At 39.1% G+C, this 19,838-nt stretch overlaps 1 protein-coding gene across 2 annotated transcripts in view; it reads right to left on the minus strand.

Annotated features, from left to right (window-relative positions):
- GABRB1 (gamma-aminobutyric acid type A receptor subunit beta1) overlaps positions 1-19,316 on the minus strand; it is a 106,572-nt gene extending 87,256 nt beyond the window's left edge. For both annotated transcript variants that reach the window (XM_039699118.1, XM_039699117.1), the window contains exons 1-3: positions 19,096-19,316; positions 18,909-19,000; positions 18,764-18,831 (exon numbers count right to left, since the gene is read on the minus strand). In XM_039699118.1, coding sequence (XP_039555052.1) covers positions 18,764-18,831; positions 18,909-19,000; positions 19,096-19,175 — 240 coding nt within the window. In that variant the 5' untranslated portion in view covers positions 19,176-19,316. The remainder of the gene's footprint in view (positions 1-18,763; positions 18,832-18,908; positions 19,001-19,095) is intronic.
- Between the last annotated feature and the right edge of the window lie 522 nt (positions 19,317-19,838).

Here is a 19,838-nt window from a genome sequence, read left to right on the forward strand (position 1 = left end):
GTATTGATAAAAACAGCATCATCAAAGAGCATCAGCATTTGAAATGTTCTGAAATGAAACAGAACCCAGTATTTTGTCACTGTAGTTCTTAAACCTGACACTGATTTCTCTGTTGTTGGTATAAACCCCTGGTATAAGTGGAGTTATTTTTGAGTTATGTTGGAAAATTAAGTCCTGCTGAGACTGTTACCACTAGAATGGGCTTGGGAATGGGACTGGGAACTTGATTACAGCTTCTTCTATTTGTGAAATGGTCTTCACTATTCCTACTCTCTCTCTGTTCTACATTCCAAACACTACATTAGTGACAGCTAAATCTGAAGAGATTTAGAGACTTCAGAGTGGTTGAGAAAACAGTGTGCTTTGATTCTTCAACTATTTGCACTAAATTTTGAATTATTTTTGAACAATCATACTGAAAAGAGAGGAGAGAGCAACTCCTACCTGCTCCAAAGAGACGTTGGTTAGACAGTGAGCAAATACTCTCTGACATATTTTAAGAAATTACTTCAAATGCTCTCTGACACCTTTAATAAATTATTTCAATACCTTTAAAGGGTACCTATTAATAATCACATCTTTGGTTGTCAATGGTATTGAAAGATGCTGATGGTTCTAATGTAGAAAAGCTTGCTAGAAGGCTTGATCTGTGTCACAGGTTATGAGAACACCTGTAGAGTTATTGAATAATACCACTGGTGCTTTTTACCCAATGGCAGATTTACAGACAGCTAGAAAATCCGTCAGATTTGAACACAGAGGAAATGTTGAACTTAATGGCTGCACTCTGGAATGATTACTGATAGACAGTGTCCTGCACAGAAAAGGGGAACCGTCAGTTATAGGATTTTATTTACTTATTTAATTTTCCTTAATGAGCTATTTGTGTTTATTTGTATGATGCTTTGCCTTGCTGCAAATCACTAAAGGAATGCCCTGAAAAACTGAAGTGTTACATGTCCCTTCTGTTTATTTTTCACAACCAACCTTCCAATACCACTGTAATGGAGAAGCAGAGTTTTATGCAAGCTGAGTAAAAGGAGTGGCTGAACCCATGGTTTGACCAAGAACAACATAATGAAGAAAGGAACAAAAAAAATTACAGCAATGTAGAGACAGGGAAGCCCAGTATTTCTGAAATGTCCAAGTTTACAAAAATGATAAGCAATTCTGAATCTCTTTCATGCCCTTCCCTCTAGTCTACATCATTATACTATCTTCTGTATTTTCAGATATTCTGAACCAAACAGCAGTCTACACTGGGAGAAATTCCCAAAGAACTAAAAGAACGCTGTGCAAAAGAACACTGTGAACAAGTTCTCTACCAACAGATAAGGCCTCATCTGTCCATGTTGGCCAGCATTCCCTTGGTTTAATTCAGGAAGGATTTTTACTTGATATTGCTTTCAGTTGTTTTCATTCCAGAATAGATGAATTATGGAAAAGAAAGTAAAAAACCAGTTGTCTCTTTGCAGTCCAGAACAGAAACATATTGTACCACTGCTTTGACAAACATGTGAGACTCAGTGAAAACAAAATTGCTTTTTATCTTACTGTTCTATAATCAGTTTACAGATTACAGAAATGCATAGAAAAGATAAAATGGTCAAAGACTTGGACTTGGAGACTCCATAAAATCATAGTTTTTTTTTTTTTTAATTGCTTTTTATCTTTCTGTTCGACAATCAGTTTACAGATTACAGAAACTCAAAAAATCGTGTTTGTTTTTGGTGGTTTTTTTTCCTTTTTTTTTTTTTGTTGTTGTTTTGGTTTGTTTTTTTTTTTTTTGCTAATGTGTGTAAGTCCAGTAGATATTGTTAGTTTAAGTCTCAGGCTTATGATCAACAGGTTGGAAGAGAATTTTAAAGAAAAAATGCATATTTGTAGATATCTTCTTTCATAAAATAATCCTCTTAACCACTTTTTTTCCCAACTGTGTGAGCAAAAATTAATTCTCAAGTGATTAGGAACTCGAATTATGAGCATTCAAAGAAACTCCTCCATGATCTGAAAATGGAAGTAAATCCATATATATAGTCACCTAATAAAACACAAAAATATAGATGCAGAAATATATCATGCAGAGAAATAAATCCTTCTTTGTGACTCTAGTTCTTATGCTGTGAAATTAATTTAGGTAATTCTTCTTTTGAAATGAAATCAGAAGTACCATAAAATATCACCCAATCCTTTAGTAATAAATCTGATGGATACTGATATAACTGGTCACGTTGAAAGGCTCAGGCCTTCAGCAAAAGAAAATAATATTGCTACATAAAATACAACTGCAACTCTTCAGCTGACTTAGGACTGACTCAGGCTATCTAGAATCATAGCCTAAGAACAGCTTTCCTTTCTACTCCTGGTTCAGGGAAGAACACCACAGTCTTTTACATGATCCCTAACAAATCCAAATATGATGTCCTTGATCATTGTCCAGTGCAGTTTTTTGTTACCAGATAACATTTCCTTGCCTGATTCATACTTTTGACTAAGTAAATGTTTAAATAACTGTGGCCAGATGTTCATACCTCTTTTGGAAGTTAATTTTTTTTCCCAAATATCTTATTTTTAAAGGTTTTTTCGCTTGGAGAGTGCAATATACCCATAGTTCTCCTCCTGCTGGTCAACTACTGTATTCCAACAGATGCAAATACTTGTAGGAAAACAAGGGATAGATTAACGTGTTTTGAAGTCTTTTTTGCAACAGATTTTTGTACACTGACAATTTGTTAGCGGCAAATGTCAAGTGACGCAGACTCCAAAGGATCCTACAAGAAAACCAGTAATATCCATTTGAAAACATGGGAAACATAAAGAAACAATGGCTGCCACAGGTACAGGAAGAATGGTTTATAAGATTTTCAGGATAAAATTTGGATGTTTGCACTTCACTGTGTTTTCATTTACCATTTAGGTCACCAAGGGAATCCATTGATATTTTCCATGGAACACCCTAAAGGGAGACAGAAACTGAGTCATAGTATTTTGAGTCTATAAAAACTAATCACAGTATTTTGATTATATTTTTAAAAATTTGTAACTTCTTATAGAAGTACCAAGAAAGCTAAGAGAGAACTAAATTTCACAACACTACTTAACTTCATACTCAGTTGTTGGTACTGTTTGGTTTACAAAACATTTTCTGGAGCAAGAAGGCTATAGAGTAGAGTTGGGAATTTGTTTCAGTTCCCAAGATGATAATATCTGTTCAAAATAATGGCAGAGTAGTAGAGGATTGCTTCTCATCTTTGGGAAGATTTCTATGAATTTTTTTTTCTCTGTTTGTTCAGCAATGAAGAGTAAAGTGATGCTTTATATTATTTCATGCAATTTTCCAGTGTTAAACCAAGTCCCTAGCCTTTTGTGGACCTTTATGTTAATGATAATCACTAAATAAATACAGGAATATAGGAAGCATTTTTCAATTTTTCAGTGTCTCCCCCACTATACTTCTGCCAAAATCCTCCTACTCAAGTCCCGAGTTATGCAGCTACCTGAGCAAACACCTCTAGCAGTAGTTATTGAAACACCAGTTCTGGCTTTTTATTATTTGAGCTGCAGCAAGGGATGAGGACAAGAGATAGGAGCCATGGGACAGCAGAATGCAGACAGCTCTGTGTTTGAAGGAAATTTTCTTAGCCACCTTTTCCCATCCAGCTAAATAGAGACAATAAAACATGCTATAAAATTAAATTTAAAAAAATTAAAGTTAAATTAGTTTTTGTATTTCTCTTTATATTATGCTTACAGGTATCTCGATAGTAGAGATTTAATCTGTTAACAAACAGACAAAAAAGCAATTGTTTTGCATTTAATTTTTAATACTTAATCTCTTCTGAGAGATTTCATTACTCAGACACCATCTTTAATGAAAAATGTAGTTATTTTTAAAAATTTGATTGTACTATGACAGATTATATATAATACACCATCTAGTATTTATATTTCAGTCTGGCATGCTCTAGGTACATTATTATCATACTATTTACAATTTTTCCTGCTGATTCTTTCTGAAATACATTTCACTGGTCCTCTGATACACTTTTATTACTTGACTCTGAACTCAATTTGTCAGTAAGACTGTTTAGGTGTATCACGACTACAAAGAAACTGAGAAATTGACCATGTCTGCTATCAAGGTATTACACCACTCCCTACTAAGGTGAGAAACATATTCTAGCTTGATGCTTAAAATCCACTTCAGGGAAACATACTGTCCACCCGCACCAAACAGAAACATGCTGGAGAGAAGATGACTGGTTTGTTTTGGTTTCTTTTTAAGTGCTGTTCTTGACCTGGGTCTAAGGTATGCCTCACTGTCTGCACTGAAGGCTCATACACTATTTGCTTTTCTTGCTTCCAGTGCCGTTTCAAAACATCAGTGTTCTCCCTGGAACCAGACAAAAACCATTGAATGCCATGTAAATGACTCTCAAAGTGCAGGCTAATTTCAGCAGGTCCATAAGTAAACTCCAGCTGGGTATCTTCCTAAAAGATACCAGAAGTCCCCCTTCACATCTGCCACGCAGGTGTTCTGTTGCTCACCTCTATGACAATGAATCAGATACCCTGTGAGCTTTCACCTTTGCTGCCCCTTTGTGCATATCTCATGTGACAGAAGATATTGAATATTGAAAAAAAAAAGATTTGCTGACAGCATACTGCTACATATTCAATGGAAAACCCAACACTGAGAAAATGAGCTGGATTGCTGACACTGAAAAATTTGTTTACTTATCTTATTGTAACATATTTTCACTCAGCCTAGCATGAAAATTCATTCTCGGCACAGATGTAGAAAGCAATATAGAAGTTGCCTATCTACTGGAATTCATACTGTGGAAAATACACTTTCTCCAGGAATTTGATTGTTTCAAGTCTGCAATAATACCCAGGCTGAGTAGTCAAAGCCTTTTATCTACATCCTTATCTCAAAGATGTTGGTTCCAAACTTACCAGAGTAAGTCAAAGCACTTAAGAACTTGTTGAGAAATAACTTATGCCAGCAAAGTATCTTGATCCTGTTTACTCCTAGTTCTTTTCACAAACAAATTTAACATACATAATTTTCCATGATGACAACCAGAAAGTTGAGTGAATGCAGGAAGTCATGTATTAAAATAAACAGGTTGCAGGTACATTTAGGTAAGATTGCTTAGATGTAAGAACAGGCATGAAAACAGAATTAATAAAATATTATTTATAGTATTAAAAAAAACAGTAGGGCTGTGCTGTAAGGAACAAAATTACAGGGAAATGAGGAGGTTTGGGAATGATACACTGAATTACAATTACTTTCCATCTGACACCTGAAAGACACTTTGTTCTGGAATACATACATATGCAGAAGTTGGCTTTTGAAAATACACTTTGTCTACTTGTCCTCTTTCTTTCATCTGAATATGACTCATTCAGTACAGACTAGTTATTGCCAACTTTTATTAGTGTTGGTGAGCAAGGGTTCTGATCCAATGTCAATGTGCAGTGAATAGTACAACTCCAAAATGGACTACTCCTATGATGTGTAATGACTTTACACATCACTTGTTTTCTCAGCAACTTCTGAAAATACACCTAGGAAGCAAGAACGTAGCCAAGCATGCCTTTTCAGACTGCCTAAGGCAGATCCTTACCTAGGCTGGTACTTGCAATGGCTTATGATGTGCTGTTTTATTAACTTGAAAGTAAGTAAAATGACCATTGATTTTAAAGACACCATATCAAAGAAAAAACTTGAGGGGAAAAAGCACCAATGAATGTAAAACAAAGGAGACAAAATGACTGCTTTCCTTTTGTGAAAGGAGCAGATGCTTATATGTGATACAAAAGTCATAAAATGAATAGATGAGAAATAATGTCTTGGAGTCAAGGAGAACACCCTGACTGAGATAGGGAAGGACATCAACAATGTCCTGATTTTAGCTCCTGGAGTCTTTCAGACTGGCTTGGAGTAAGAACAGTAAATACACAATGAAGGGTAGGATTCTCCTCACTTAGTGGATAGACTAGATTACATAACTTTTCTCATTTCACACTTTACTCTAAACAAATGTATCAGGTTTTGACATGGATCCAAATATCATGTCATTCTTAGATCCTGTAATTCATTCCGTATTTTTAAGAAGCTATAACACCAGTTCAATTACTGGGACATTTTGTCAAGTGCATGAAAATTTCCAGTTGGCACACACCAGCCATATTACCTTGTGTTGCCTTTGACTGGTCTTTCTCATAGAGATATGGACAAAGGAATGAGTCCAAGAAGCAGTTTTATGCACGAAATGACACTAATATCCATACTGTTTTCAGATGCTTTTACATTACTTGTGCAACTAGTCTGGTAATGTGGTAATGCTTGAATCATGAGACTAAGGATTGCTAAGCAAAAAAAGTGCTCCTTGCTTTTAAATTAAGGAGTAACATATTATAAAGCAGGGAAAAAAAAATCTTTGTCAAGGTCTCATACTGCCGAACTTTAGCCTCCTAACCTTGAAGAAATATCAGCACAGACTTAGTGTGACAAGATTAATAGAGAGAGAGATAAGGATACTTCAAATAAATTATTTAGAGGACGGAGGAAAACTTTCCTCTTTTGTCAGCTTTAGGAACATGCATTAACTCTCTGGTGAGTAGACTGATAACAGCTGAAGATATTTGGCACTATTGCACTCAATTCTCATTCCAGCACATCAGTAGCAGTATTTCAGAACTGAAGTACTTGACCTCCTCATCTATCCAGGAACTAAAACTAGGTATCCACATTCTTTTACCTCAGGGATGGCTAACTTTAAAAGTTACTCCCAGCAGAAAACACAACTTACCAAGAGGCCAAATGTCTGAAACTGTAGTGCAGAGTTGCAACAGACATATTTTTTGTCTAATAGTACATTGGGCCTGGCACTGACAGAGCACCCAGTGAAGTAAGTGTCCACTCTAGAAATAAGAATGGCAGGCCTGGGAAGAGTATTTTCAGTTACCAGCCACACACTTTGCATGAAGGCTATTGTTTGTTAGGGTGCACTAAAACTCCTTCACAAATGCCTAAAGAAAAATGTATTTTCCACAGAGAGGTATTTCTGCTCATGCTAGCTACCCTGGTAAGTGTGTGGGACAAAAAGCAGAATTTGTGCCAGTCTTTATTGTTTCTTCCTCCCCACATGCCAGCCTTACAATATCTTGCAAAAGACAGTATGAAGATTGAAGGATAAATGTGAAAATCTGCCACCTCTTTAACGATTAGCAAAACTTTCGGCTTTTGCATGTTGTTATTATGTTCCAAAAACTGGGAAAATAATGGTCTGAAATTAAGTAACATTAAAAAGCCTTACTAACAGAATAATCATGCAAGTTGCTTACCTGTTCTGTTAATCACAAGAAATATGCATTTAGTGTATTAAACACTAAACAGAATGAAAAAGCTTCATGTTTGATGTCTGATTCTTCTGACAAATGACTATCATTATTGTCTTTTCCTGTGAAACCATCTGCAAACAATATATTCTTAAATATTAGAGTGCATACATAAACTAAATACATAACGAATACATGAAGATTTCCCAAGCCAGCAGAGAACTGTATGTGCTTTGAAAGCTAATGCTGACAAAGTATGCATGATGCTGTGTGGTATTCAGAAACTTCTCTTTATTTTTACATTCACTATGTTCATCTGGAAACCTACTGTACTGGGCAAAGTACTGTGATGAGTGAAGTTAAATTCACAGTTGCTTCTTGATATATCACAATATGTCATTCAGCAATACCACTGAGGAAAATGTAATTACTATGCAACATCTTGAGCTTTCTTGGGATTTCTCACTAGGTAAGTAAGAAATAAATTCCTGTCAGGACTGCAGGAGTATTGTTGTAGAGATGTAGGAACAGACCAGCTGGGTCATAAGCCATGGTGTTGTGTTGAAATAACTGGTCACAGGGGATATATTTTTTTTTAGCTGCAGGCTGTGTGCCTTTTCTTTCCACCTGAGTGTGCAGAAACTTGCTCACTGTCCAAATGAATGCTCATACAATGCATTTAATTCCCATACTATCCCTGCAAGGTAGAAATCTTAATGGAGAAGCAACTGAGGGCCAGAGGAATTAAAACAAACAAACAAACAATCGAAAAAATCCATGTAAGGACAGAAATTTACACTTTGGTTCCACTTGAAATCTCTCCCCTGAGACTCTTTCCTTCCATAAAGCAAACAACATATAACTCCTGTAGGCACTGATCTCCTGCTGAACACAAGAGTGAAATCTAAGACACTGGCCTCCAAAACACTTTCTGAGCATGACCCAAGCCACCCGAATCTTTCTTTGGAACAAGGACCTAAACTGACAGCTTTGTTCTGCTGCTACAATGACTGTTGTGATTACCAGGAGGAAGAGGCATTAACACCTACACATTTCCCCAGTTTCAGTACAAAATTCAAAGCTCCTATTACGGATCTATTTTGATTTCTTTATTTTAAAGTCAAATATAAAAATAAAATAAAATGTACCTACAAAGAACAGAAGAGATTCCCACTTGTGACTTTTAAAACTTGCACGCCATTCTGATAATGTGGTTGTGGGTGTGAATAATAAGAAAGAAGATGCATAAGCAGTCATTCATGTTCATTTTGTTTCCACTGCATCTGGCTCAGCATAGACTAAGGAGACTGGGATCTCAGATTACTCTTGGAAAGACCCAATTGCTTCTTATACCAATGTTTAAATTACGCCATCACAGAATGGTTATGGCTGGAAGGGACAAGATCATCTAGCTCCAAACTCCCTGCCATGGACAGGGACAGCCTTCACTAGACCAGATTACTCAGAGCTACATCCAACCTGGCCTTGGGCACTTCCAGGGATGGGGCATCCACAACTTCTCTGGGCAACCTGTTCCAGTGTCTCACCACCCCCACAGTAAAGAATCTCTTCCTAACATCTATTCTAAACCTATTCTCTTTTTGTTTAAAGCCATTAACCATTGTCCTGCCACTACGTGCCCTTGTAAAAAGTCCCCCTCCACCTTTCTTGTAGGTTGCTTTAGGGACTGGAAGGCTGCAATTAGGTTACCCCTGGTGTCTTCTCCAGGCTGAACAATCCCAATTCTTCATATGAGAGCTGCTCCATCCCTCTAACCATTTTGGTGGCCTCCTCTGGACTTGCCTCAACACCATGTCATTCCTGTGCTGGGGACCCCAGAACTGGACACAACACCCCAGGTGGGGTCTCATCAGAGGAGAGCAGAGCAGAGCAGAGCAGAGGGGCAGAATCTCCTCCCAGTCCTGCTGCCCACGCTGCTCTGGATGCAGCCCAGGACACGTTTGTCTCTCTGGGCTGTGAGTGCTCATGGCTGGGTCATGTCCAGCCTCTTATCCATCAGCACCCCCAAATCCTTCTCAACATGGCTGCTCTAGATCTGTCCATCCCCCAGCCTGTGTTCATACTGGGGATTGCTCCAACCCTTAATTTTAACACTAGGCTAGGATGCATGAATACAGCAGGAAAATAGTAAAAATGCTTCAAGGAAAAACCAAGCTGTCTGCAAGCCAAGACTCTGCAATGACAGAGAATACATTCCAATGAGGGTAACAAACTTCTTGTTTTTTCTCACTTGCTCATTTTCAGTCTTTTTTGCATTTTGCTTTTCAGAGGCATCATCATAACAATTAAGCATTTTAAAAAGTTTTTTCTTGATGTCTGTGTGCATTCAGAACAGTTTTTCTCTTGAGTTTACACATATTATTTGCAAAATTTTTCCAAGAAAATGCAGTTACTGCAGGAAAGTATAATCATCTTGTATAAGATTGGTTTGATTCATTACTGATGCAATTTCAATGATTTTCAGAGGAAACTAACCAACGAAAAAGGTGAGCCGAGCATGTACTCCAGAGAAGCCATTTGAAGATTATATTCAGATGTGGAAGAACAGCTAATAAATTGGAACAATCTTTTTCCCTACCAAGATGTCAAATATATTTTTCTTCTATAGCATTTCTATAAAAGATGAATCAACAGCACATGGATATATATAATTCTTAGCTAATAAAGTATTTCAACCAAAGTGTATCGGTTCAAAATTGCATTTGGCTTGCTGTTGCATGAAGTTTGTCCAGCTTCTTGTTCCAGAGCTCTTGAATATTGCAACATGTTGTACTGATCACTTCTGTTTACTGCAAGTTACACGAAATACTGACTTTCCAATTTTTTGGACTAAAAATTGCAAAATTATGCATACTAATGAGTTTAATAGATTCATAATGTTTTAAGTACAGAGTGTCATATATTTAAATTCCTTTCCATAACATTGTGCTGAATTCTTCATTACTGTAATCATTTGGATGAGAAAAAACCAGCACAACAATTGCTTTATTGCAAGCTCCTTCTAGCCCCACAAACATCCTTGGGAAAAAACCAAACAACTATGCAATTCATAAAAAATGTTGCGTGCATTGCAAAAGGTTCTATATAGTACTACAAAAAATAATCTACCACAGCATTGCTGTTTCAAATCTGTTGAAAAGAACTAGCCATCTGTCACGAGAGCAGCTTGACCTGATGGGCCCTGCAGAGCAGCAGTGAGATCAGCAGGGTCCTGCTGAGCCAGCAGTCCTTTCCTGCAGAGTCAGGCCCTGATGCTCCTCCCTGGCACAACAGGTTGTTCCCAGCAATGCCTCTGCCACTTACTTGTTCTCTGTGATCTGGAGCACCACTGTTGTCTGGATTTCCAAACAGAAACTGTGCAAAAGTCATTGAAACCATGAGGTTCCACAATAAACCCAGGTTATAAGCTTGCCTGAGTAATATGTCAGAATCATCTGCAGATTAGTATTTAACTTCAGAATTTACAGGTGACTGTCAATCCCATTTTTCGTTCCCTTCATAGGAAACCAGTGAAAAAGCTGCACTACCTGTGAAATGTGCTAATATGAATGAAGCCCCCAAATCACATCAATTTCTCTCCTTGAGCAGTGTATTATTTTGATCAGTTAACAGTTTACAAAAAAACCACTGATTAAGGAAAGGATAAATCATAATGGAAGAACACAGGAGGGGAGGGTATCATTCCAGACTTGGTTATTCTCTCATGCTGTTTAAGAGCAACAGCACAGAAAATTATAAAGACACAAAGGTTTAAGCATTATGTAAACTGGAGAGCTGAACTGCTCCTGCAAGCTGCTGAGTAAACTTGAGCTGGTGGAGCTAATATGGACTTCATTTTAGTGGTGTAAGAAATTTTATCAGTGAGCATATTCATTGAAAACATGGAACTGTCAGCATCTACTCCACTTGTATGGGACAGGAGTCCTCAGTGCACTGCAATAATTAGTGCTTACAGAAGCTCCTGAGATACACAAGCACAAACATATCCACATGCCATTGACATCTACTCATGTTACTTCAGTTTCACTTACGAGGCTCTTCAGGTTAAAATTATGCTACAAAATGAATTTACTTCCTCTTTTAATATGATTAAGATCCTGCATAATATTTAGACACCATTTATGTGTTTCAACAGTTTTAACTTTGCTAACTCTTCAATTCTTTCTACAGGCAATTAAAAAAGATATGACTGAAATTCTTCCATCTCAGTCAAATGGATTGATGAGTTTTAATGGAGAACATTTATTCCAACCTTTAATTAAGTTTGGCAGTCTGAAATCATTAATCTATGCTTTGAAACTATGTACTGTAACGTGAGCATTTAAAACCACACAAGTCAATCTTGTTATAAGGTGGATGTCTGAGTGATAATGCAGCTTTCTAGAACCTGCCTTTGAATCTTTTAAATTACCTTTCCTTAGTTCATGACATAAACCATTAAGGATTTGCCCTAGCAAGGGATGAAACCAACCTCAATGTCACATTGCTTTGACCAAAAGTAACCATTTAATCTTGAAAGGTTATTGTAAAAGTTGATAGGCAAGAAATCTGATCTACATTTTCCATCCCACGTAAACCTTAACACAGTTATTGCTTAAAGAAAGAATCAACTGCATTATCTGGTATTATTCTGCTAGATTATGCAGTGACTCCTACGACCAATTTCCTTGTGAGCATATTTGCAGTAGTTTAGCCTTTGGGGTGGAAATAATTTCCTTTTAATATGTTTTTTGGAGCACTGCCAGAGTTACAGGCATTTTTCATGTGAGAGAATTCTACAAGCATGAAAGTGCAAACCTTGAGATTCTGGGTTCTCTTTCTAGAAGAAAATAAGGAGTCTCAAAGAGCATTAAAGTATAAAATCTTTCCAGTAGCCATCTTGGCTACTTTTCAACACCTGTCAGAAGACCTTATAGTTATTTTTTCGGCCTTTACTGATGCTTTAAAGTCCAGCTCACTCAAGATGGATGGGAGATAAAAAACTACCGAGAATTCTCCCAAGCAGCTGCTGTTTGGAATACAGTGATCAACAAAACACATCAGCTGGGGATACCTCTGAATGAAGGCAATCTCTGGGTTTGATTTAACAGTTTGAGCTGCTGTCACAGAATACCCAGCATCCTGTGAACAGGAACGGGTCTTTCTGGTAATAGCTTTTGAGGTTGTTACTGTTCCTCCACTGAGGTTCCTCCCTCTTTTCCCACCTCAGGGTGAACTTGTGGTGTGAGTGTTCCCTCTCTTGGTTGCACAGCTTCAGCTTCAGGTCTGCACTGAGCTGCAGTTTGTACATAATTAATTATTACAGCCTAGAGGAGGTATGGAACTTTTCAAGCTATAGAGTACAAAGTAAAGCTGATATAAAAAAAAAAAGGACTATGCTTTGCAGGCATTTGAAATGCATGCTTTGAATTTCCTTATGAAGAAGAATTCTTAGTTTGGAAGGTTCTGATACTCTCTTTCAGAAGTCAGATGTAAAATCCAAAATCAGAAATAGAAGGGAAATGCAATTGTGGAAAATGTGAAAGCTTTTAAATAAGCACTTGTCCTGTACACAAGAAAAAGAAACATGAAATTAGATTTTATGGATTTATTTTTCTATTTTTAGAAAGAAGTTAATTTAGGAGAATGTGTTCCATTATTACACAGCTACTTAGCACTGTGAATGTTTCCAAAGGTTTGCACCAAAACTGTAGGACTTGTGCACATTAACAGATCACCAACTGGATGTTTCCAGCAGTCACAGCACGACCATGTTGTCTGATGCATGTACACTAAACAGGCAGTGTCTGGGAAATCCTTTCATTTTCCTTTCCACACAACTAAAAAGCCTACCTCTTTACAGGCATACCCTTTATTTAATGAAATCCTACACACCTCAAACTAGGTGCTAAAGGGGAGGGTGTCACCCCTTTAATTTCATAGGCACCATTACGATATGATTAACTCTCGATGGTGGGAGTGAGGAGAGTTGCATTTGTGAGTTTAACATTAAACAAAAGGAATACATATTTTCTAAAGGCATTCACAGCTATTTTGTCTAAGCCTTGAAACCAGAAAAGTACTGTGCCTGTCAGCCTAAAAAGGAAAACGTGGACTACAGCTTATATCAACCTGAAGCTGGTCTCAGTATTGTTCAACAATTGAAAAATTAAGATATATCAGATTTCTGGATCATACGCGACAACATTCACATTATTGCTTTATAAGTTTTGCCTGTTTATCAATTTTGTTGGATAAATGCTTATTCTTTTCAAATCAAAAATGATCCAACAAAACATCCACTAACAGTGACCCAGTCATTTAACCTCAAGCTGCCCATTTCTACATTCATTCCACATTTCACTCTCTAATATAATTGCTCCTGTTTGGAATAGACAGTGATGAAATGTATTATTACTTGATTAGTTTTTCCATATTTGCTAGAAAAAAAAAAATCAGTTACTAAACATTCTTATTAATATTAAAGTGTCTCTGCATGTCCTTCATGCTCTTTAGGACAGTTGCTATATAACAAAAAAGTACTTCTCCTTTCTTCTTCTGCACTACAGCTAAGTAAATTTTCATTAATAGTTATTAAGCTTTATGACTTTTCAGAAAAAAAAATTAGTTTAATCTAATTAGTTTAATATGAACATCTTCTGGTAAATATATTTAGACCAAGGACCATTTATTATCATTTGTGTTTCCACACTGGCTGGGGCTAAAGGAATTTTTGACATTTTAGTTCTATATAAACCAGCTTTACGATTACAAAAAATGAGACTTGGCTGCTGTGATGCAAAGAAGCATGAGATGGGGCTCATAATGCCAATTTGGTTCCCTAAGATTTATTTCCTATGTTGAGATTCACAACAGCACCATGCTAAATTCTCAGACACCTAATTAAGACAGAAAGGAGGAATAAGATATGTGAAATTCTGGCTACTCCAGTAAACACAGCTAAAGTCTTTCTCAATCTGCAAAAAGTGTCTTAAGATTATCTCCATCCATGCACAGAAGTCCTTCTACCATTTCTGGAGCTGGGGTCTAATGCACGAGCAGTGGCCTGCCAGGATCAATGGTCAAACTTTCAGGGCCTTGGTTCTAAGCATTACCCAGTTCAAGTGTTTAAGCCCACAGATTCAGATTCTTTTGGCTAAACATCTGCCACTGTAGGATGCCACAGCCACCTGGGCTAACATCAGCCCTGAAGTAAGGGGAAGGCCTTTGCTCTTCTAGGCCCTGGATGCTTCTGTGGCAAACTGGAAAACTTCTGTTTGTGTATATCTATATCTATATCTATATCTATATCTATATCTATATCTATATCTATATCTATATAGATATATAGATATATAGATATATAGATATCTATACACATACATACCTAATAAGTGCATATATGTTTATGCAGTCGGCTTATTTAATTATCACCTTTACAAAAAGGATACAAAAACTGAGTGGTTTAAGCTAATATAAATCCTTTCTGAGGCAAAAAGATGCTACCCTACAGGTTGGGATGTTAAATAAACTAATCTCTCCAAGATTCGTGGCTTATTTGGGAGATCAGATAAATATAAGAGCCTTGAATACAATTTTGGAGAAGCTAAAGAATTATACATTGTTTCCATGATTTTATTTACCTCTTTTTGCTGGGACATGAAACCTTCAGTCTGTGATCACAGAAACTACATCATCATCATCAATCATCATCATCATCATCATCATCATCATCATCATCATCACTGTAAAATCAGTATGACAGGTCAGGAACAGTGTTCCCAATATAAAATAAAGGGATTTTTAATTTTTTTCCCCTCTTTGGTGTCTTTTTTAATTACTCCAGAAAATGTTCTTTATCATAAGCATTTTTTAAAAACTTTAGGACATGTACATGACATCTTTTACCCATTATAAAGGTTTGACCACCTTTACTTCAGTAAGGAACACATTTTAGAGAAAATTACAACATGTACTTCATGTAAATTTTTTTTGAGTCCAGTTACTTCTCTCAACTGTGTCTTAGTAGATAAATACATTATTAGCTTGCTTGCCCTGAAGCATGACACTAATTACTGCCAATCATTCTGCCCATGTTTATTCTTGATGTACAAGCAGCACCTTCTGCCAACCACATAAAGGCATCAGAGTAAACCAGACAGAAGCTTAATAGATCTAGTCATAGCATGGTTCTTAATGAGCTCTATGTTCATGTAGATGTCTATTATACTTATGGAGCTCTGTCATGAATGAAAATTAGCTGAATAGTCATTAACTGAGACAAAGGTCACTTTGTGCCTTTGGAAGATAATGCTTGGAGTTATTGTAACAAGGCTGTGAAAATCAGACAGAAAACTAAACTAAAACTCATCTCATGGTACCTTAGGGAGGAAGCATGGTTAGAACCAGGTCACTAGGATGTTTACATTCTACTTCTCCTGCTTGTTTGTTGTATGACAAGCTCTTCTGATTATTACCTGCAGAAATCAACATAAGACTATGTACCTGATGTCAAATGGAAGAGTCATAAGAATGAGCATTTCAATTAATCGTTCTGCAAAAGCTGGTATGCCAGCTCACCACAGTATTACTGAACTCCCAAGCAGGTATAAAACAATGCTATTTAATGAGCTGAGGAGATGAGGACTGAGCAGCAAGGGAGAAAAACTGGAACAGTTGACTTCAAGACTGTGCAAGTCTTGCTTCATTAACTGAGTAAAGTATTTTACAATAGTCTCACAGATTAGAACAAGCAGTTTCAACCAGCCAAGCTGCTTGAACAAACAGCAGAATTGGGTGCTCGCAGAATTCAAAATAATTCTGTTGCCTAGATCTCAACTTTTTACCTAAGGACTGGATGTACTTGGACACACAAATCACCCTGTTGACATGGCAGACAGTCTACAGCCATGACCACGTCTCACTCAACACACCTTCATAACCCCTCTCTCTCTCTCCCTCTCCCTACATATATAATCTTTACTCTTATTTATGCATTGAGACTGGAATACAAAATTTAACTCTGTGGGCACCATGACTGGGAATGTGTGCCTCTGTCACTCTGGATGTAAGGTTTCATGTTCCTGAGGAAAGCCGAGGGATAAGACAACTCCCTCCGATACTGCTAGGGTGAGGTGACTGAACTCTGGTGGATCCAACCAGACTCTTGTCAGGAGGAACTCACAGGATGAGGGTATTGCTCTCCTGGCTCTTATTACTGGTTTCCTTCAGCAACAAAACTGCCCTAAAGCCAGAGGACACTCTAAATTTAGATCTTCTGAAAAACATTTCTGGCTTTGAAGCCACAAAACAGTAGCTCTTACTAAATAAAAAAAAAATAAATCTGTAAGACACAGTTTAAAGGAAAATAAGATTAATTACTTACATGTGACTGCAACATTAAGCATCTCAAGGCGGTGATTTATCAAAAATAAGAAAAGTACTAGAAGAAAGCATTATTTTACTAGGTAAAAAAAACCTTTCTTCTTATGCCAAGATATCAACTGCCTTGTTTTTCTATGATGGATGAAATTACTGATCATTGTCCAAAACCAGGAAGACAATCTCTAACAACACAATAAAGACCTTGCAACACAGAACACTAGATATAGTACGCTTGTACAGGTAGCACTTGTGATATCAAAGCCCTTCCAAACTGATTCAGAATGGAGACTCCATATTTTGCATTCAGGACTGGCTACAGCTACAGCTGAGACCGGTTGCTTCCTTCCACTGTGAGATGTGGCATTTTCTGAAATGAAAACATTTTCTTATTTTTGACCAGTTTTAGTCAAGCTGTCCCCTACACACAGAGATTGTTCAAAGAATCCATTTAGCACATAACTTCTCTTTCTAGGAGGCTGTGCAAGTTTTACAGCAAAGAAGAAAACTTTGACAGGTACAGAAGAAATGCTGAGAGTTGGTGCAGTGCAATTAATGCCCTGTGAGACTGCCATTGGAAACAGTCATATCCACCCCCCTACAGATTAACAGTATTTCAGGTGTTGAGTCTTTACAAAATAAGTTTTGGACTTTTCAGAACAGGTGTTTTTGTGTTTTACTCTGTTTGGCTTTTTCCAGATGTGAAAGCAGCAATCCCACTACAGTGTCACAGAAATAGGATGGAGCTGGAGTACATTTGTTCTTCGACTGTTTTGATAATGTCTGTTTCCTCTGCCTTATCTGTGTGGTCTGCACTGTGTTCCTCACTGAAAGTACAATACAGCAACAGGAAGACCAGGAGCTGAAACTTGCAAAATGTTGTCTTTGTGTGGCATTAGCAGTCTGCAAATGCTGGTATGCTACATAGAACGTGACAAATTCTGTTTCCTCCCCACTCTGTCACGCATATTCATAAGCAAACAAAACACTAGCACACAAACAGAACCTGTGACACATATAACAACAGAAAAAAAACTAAGTATGAAAACAAAACAAAAAAATATATGAAGAGATTGTTTTAATGACAGCTATTAACTAATATACCACGGAAGAAATCCCCACCATTAGGTAATTTACTTCAAACATGCAAATATCACCCACTGAAATAAACAGCTGATCAGAATGGAAATGTAAGGTTTTTAAGCTTCTTTCAACTAAGTAGGTGTTGCCTTATGTACAGAAAGCAACTGAGATTTTCAAGTGAGATCAAACATAAGAAAAGAGAGTGAGAGCAAAATGCCCATGATGCTGACTAATTCAACATGATTTTATACAACATTCAAACTTGCAACTGATTCATTGTCTTCTTCTGGGGAAAGGCTGTCAAATGAGGCAGGCACTAAAGTCACATTTTTGCTCTTTAAACCTGCTCGTCTATGAGCATTGCTTCCTGCGGGAGAACTGAAATCAAATGCAGTATGTCTCACACCTGTAGCTATGAGACTTCTGATTTTTATAGCTGGAAGCATCCTTATGTACTTATTCTGCAGTGTCATTTTTTTCCCTTCCACAAGAAAGACAGTATTTTCTAGAAGTCCTTCTTATTTTCTCTTTGCACCTTTTACTCAAGGCTACTAGCATGAAAAGTGAACTGTCTAACTCTTTAAATAATTTAACATGAAAACGCGCACATCTGGCCATCTGCTGCTACAGTTCAAGAAACTCCAGCATTTCCGACGGCAGCTGCTGACTACGCAAAGGGCAAACCAGGACAAGAGGCACCCAGAACCTCAAACCTGCAGTAGGTATTCTGACCGGGGCAGGGAGCTCTTCTGAAGTGCCACCGCAGGCACGCCAGCCTCATCCCAAAAACGCAAATAACTTTTCCTAGCAACTGCTCGGTGATTTTGCGGCAATCGCTGTGGCTCGGTGCGCGCTTCCCCGCGCAGCCGGGCTCCCGGCGGCTGCGGCAGCGCCCGCACGGGCGGGCCGGCGTGCGGCTCCACCGCTCCGGCTGAGGGTCACTCACCATGTTGACTTCCGAGACCACGTCGATGCTGGCGATCTCTATCCGCATGCCCACATCCACGGGCGGACCTGCGGGGGGAGCGGGAGGCGGCGTTAGCGCACCTGAGGGGGGCCGGGGCGCGGGTCGGGGGCCGCGGGCGCCTCACCTCCGAAGTCCGGGCGGAGGCGGATGTCGTAGCCTTGGAGCAGCCTGTCCACAGTCTCCTTCACGTAGGACATGTTGCTGGGCCCGTCGGCGCTGCGGAAAGAAGCACAAGCGGGGTTAGTTAGGGAGGCGGCAGGGCGGCCCCGCGCCCACCTCCCTCCCTCCGTCCGCAGCCCGGCGGCGCTCACCTGCGCGCCGCGCACGCCACGGCCAGCGCCAGCGGCAGCAGCAGCGCCCGCGGGCCGGCCCGCCCCGCAGCCGCCCCCATCCCGGCCGCCGCCTCACGGGCGACGAGCCGCGGACTGGAACTTGCAGCGGACCGGCGAGGAGAACCGATTCCCGAGAGCGGGACGCATGCGCGCAGCGGAGTGCCGCGGCCCGGGGCGCCCCTCTGTCCGCCCGGGCTCGGCCGGGCGGGCTGCCGCGGGGAAGGGGCTGCCGTGAGGGCGCGCCCCCTCCCGCTGGAGCGCCGGCTTCCCGTCAAGAGACAGCGAATGATTGCTGAGGGCGCTTCGGCGTGAAAATTCCCCTCGATGTTATGTTAGCCATAAAGTGAAAGGGGCATGGCCAACTGGACAGAAACGGCACGTTTTGCTGCAGGTAGCCTTTTGCCGAGCGGCGGAGGCTTGAGGACGCGCCCGGCCCGCGGAGCGCTCGGTGCCCGCGGTGCCCCGGGTGACTGATCTTTAGTTCCAGTGTTTTAACCAGTGTAATTCATCCTGTCTTTAGAACTTACTTAAGACTCTCGGAATGGATGCTCTAATGTAACCTGACCTTTCTTGTGCATCATTACACAGTGACTGATCGGAGCCCTGTGAATGGTTTATGGCTTTGCCGGTGCCGCTCGCTTTCACTGCGCCGTAGCGCAGCAGAAATAACATTTATCCCTTTCAGGTTCAGCCCATCTCCTCTGTGCGCTGCACAGTCCTGC

This window comes from Passer montanus, unplaced genomic scaffold (assembly GCF_014805655.1).
Source record: "Passer montanus isolate IOZ18808 unplaced genomic scaffold, ASM1480565v1 scaffold13, whole genome shotgun sequence".
Lineage (NCBI taxonomy): Eukaryota > Metazoa > Chordata > Aves > Passeriformes > Passeridae > Passer > Passer montanus.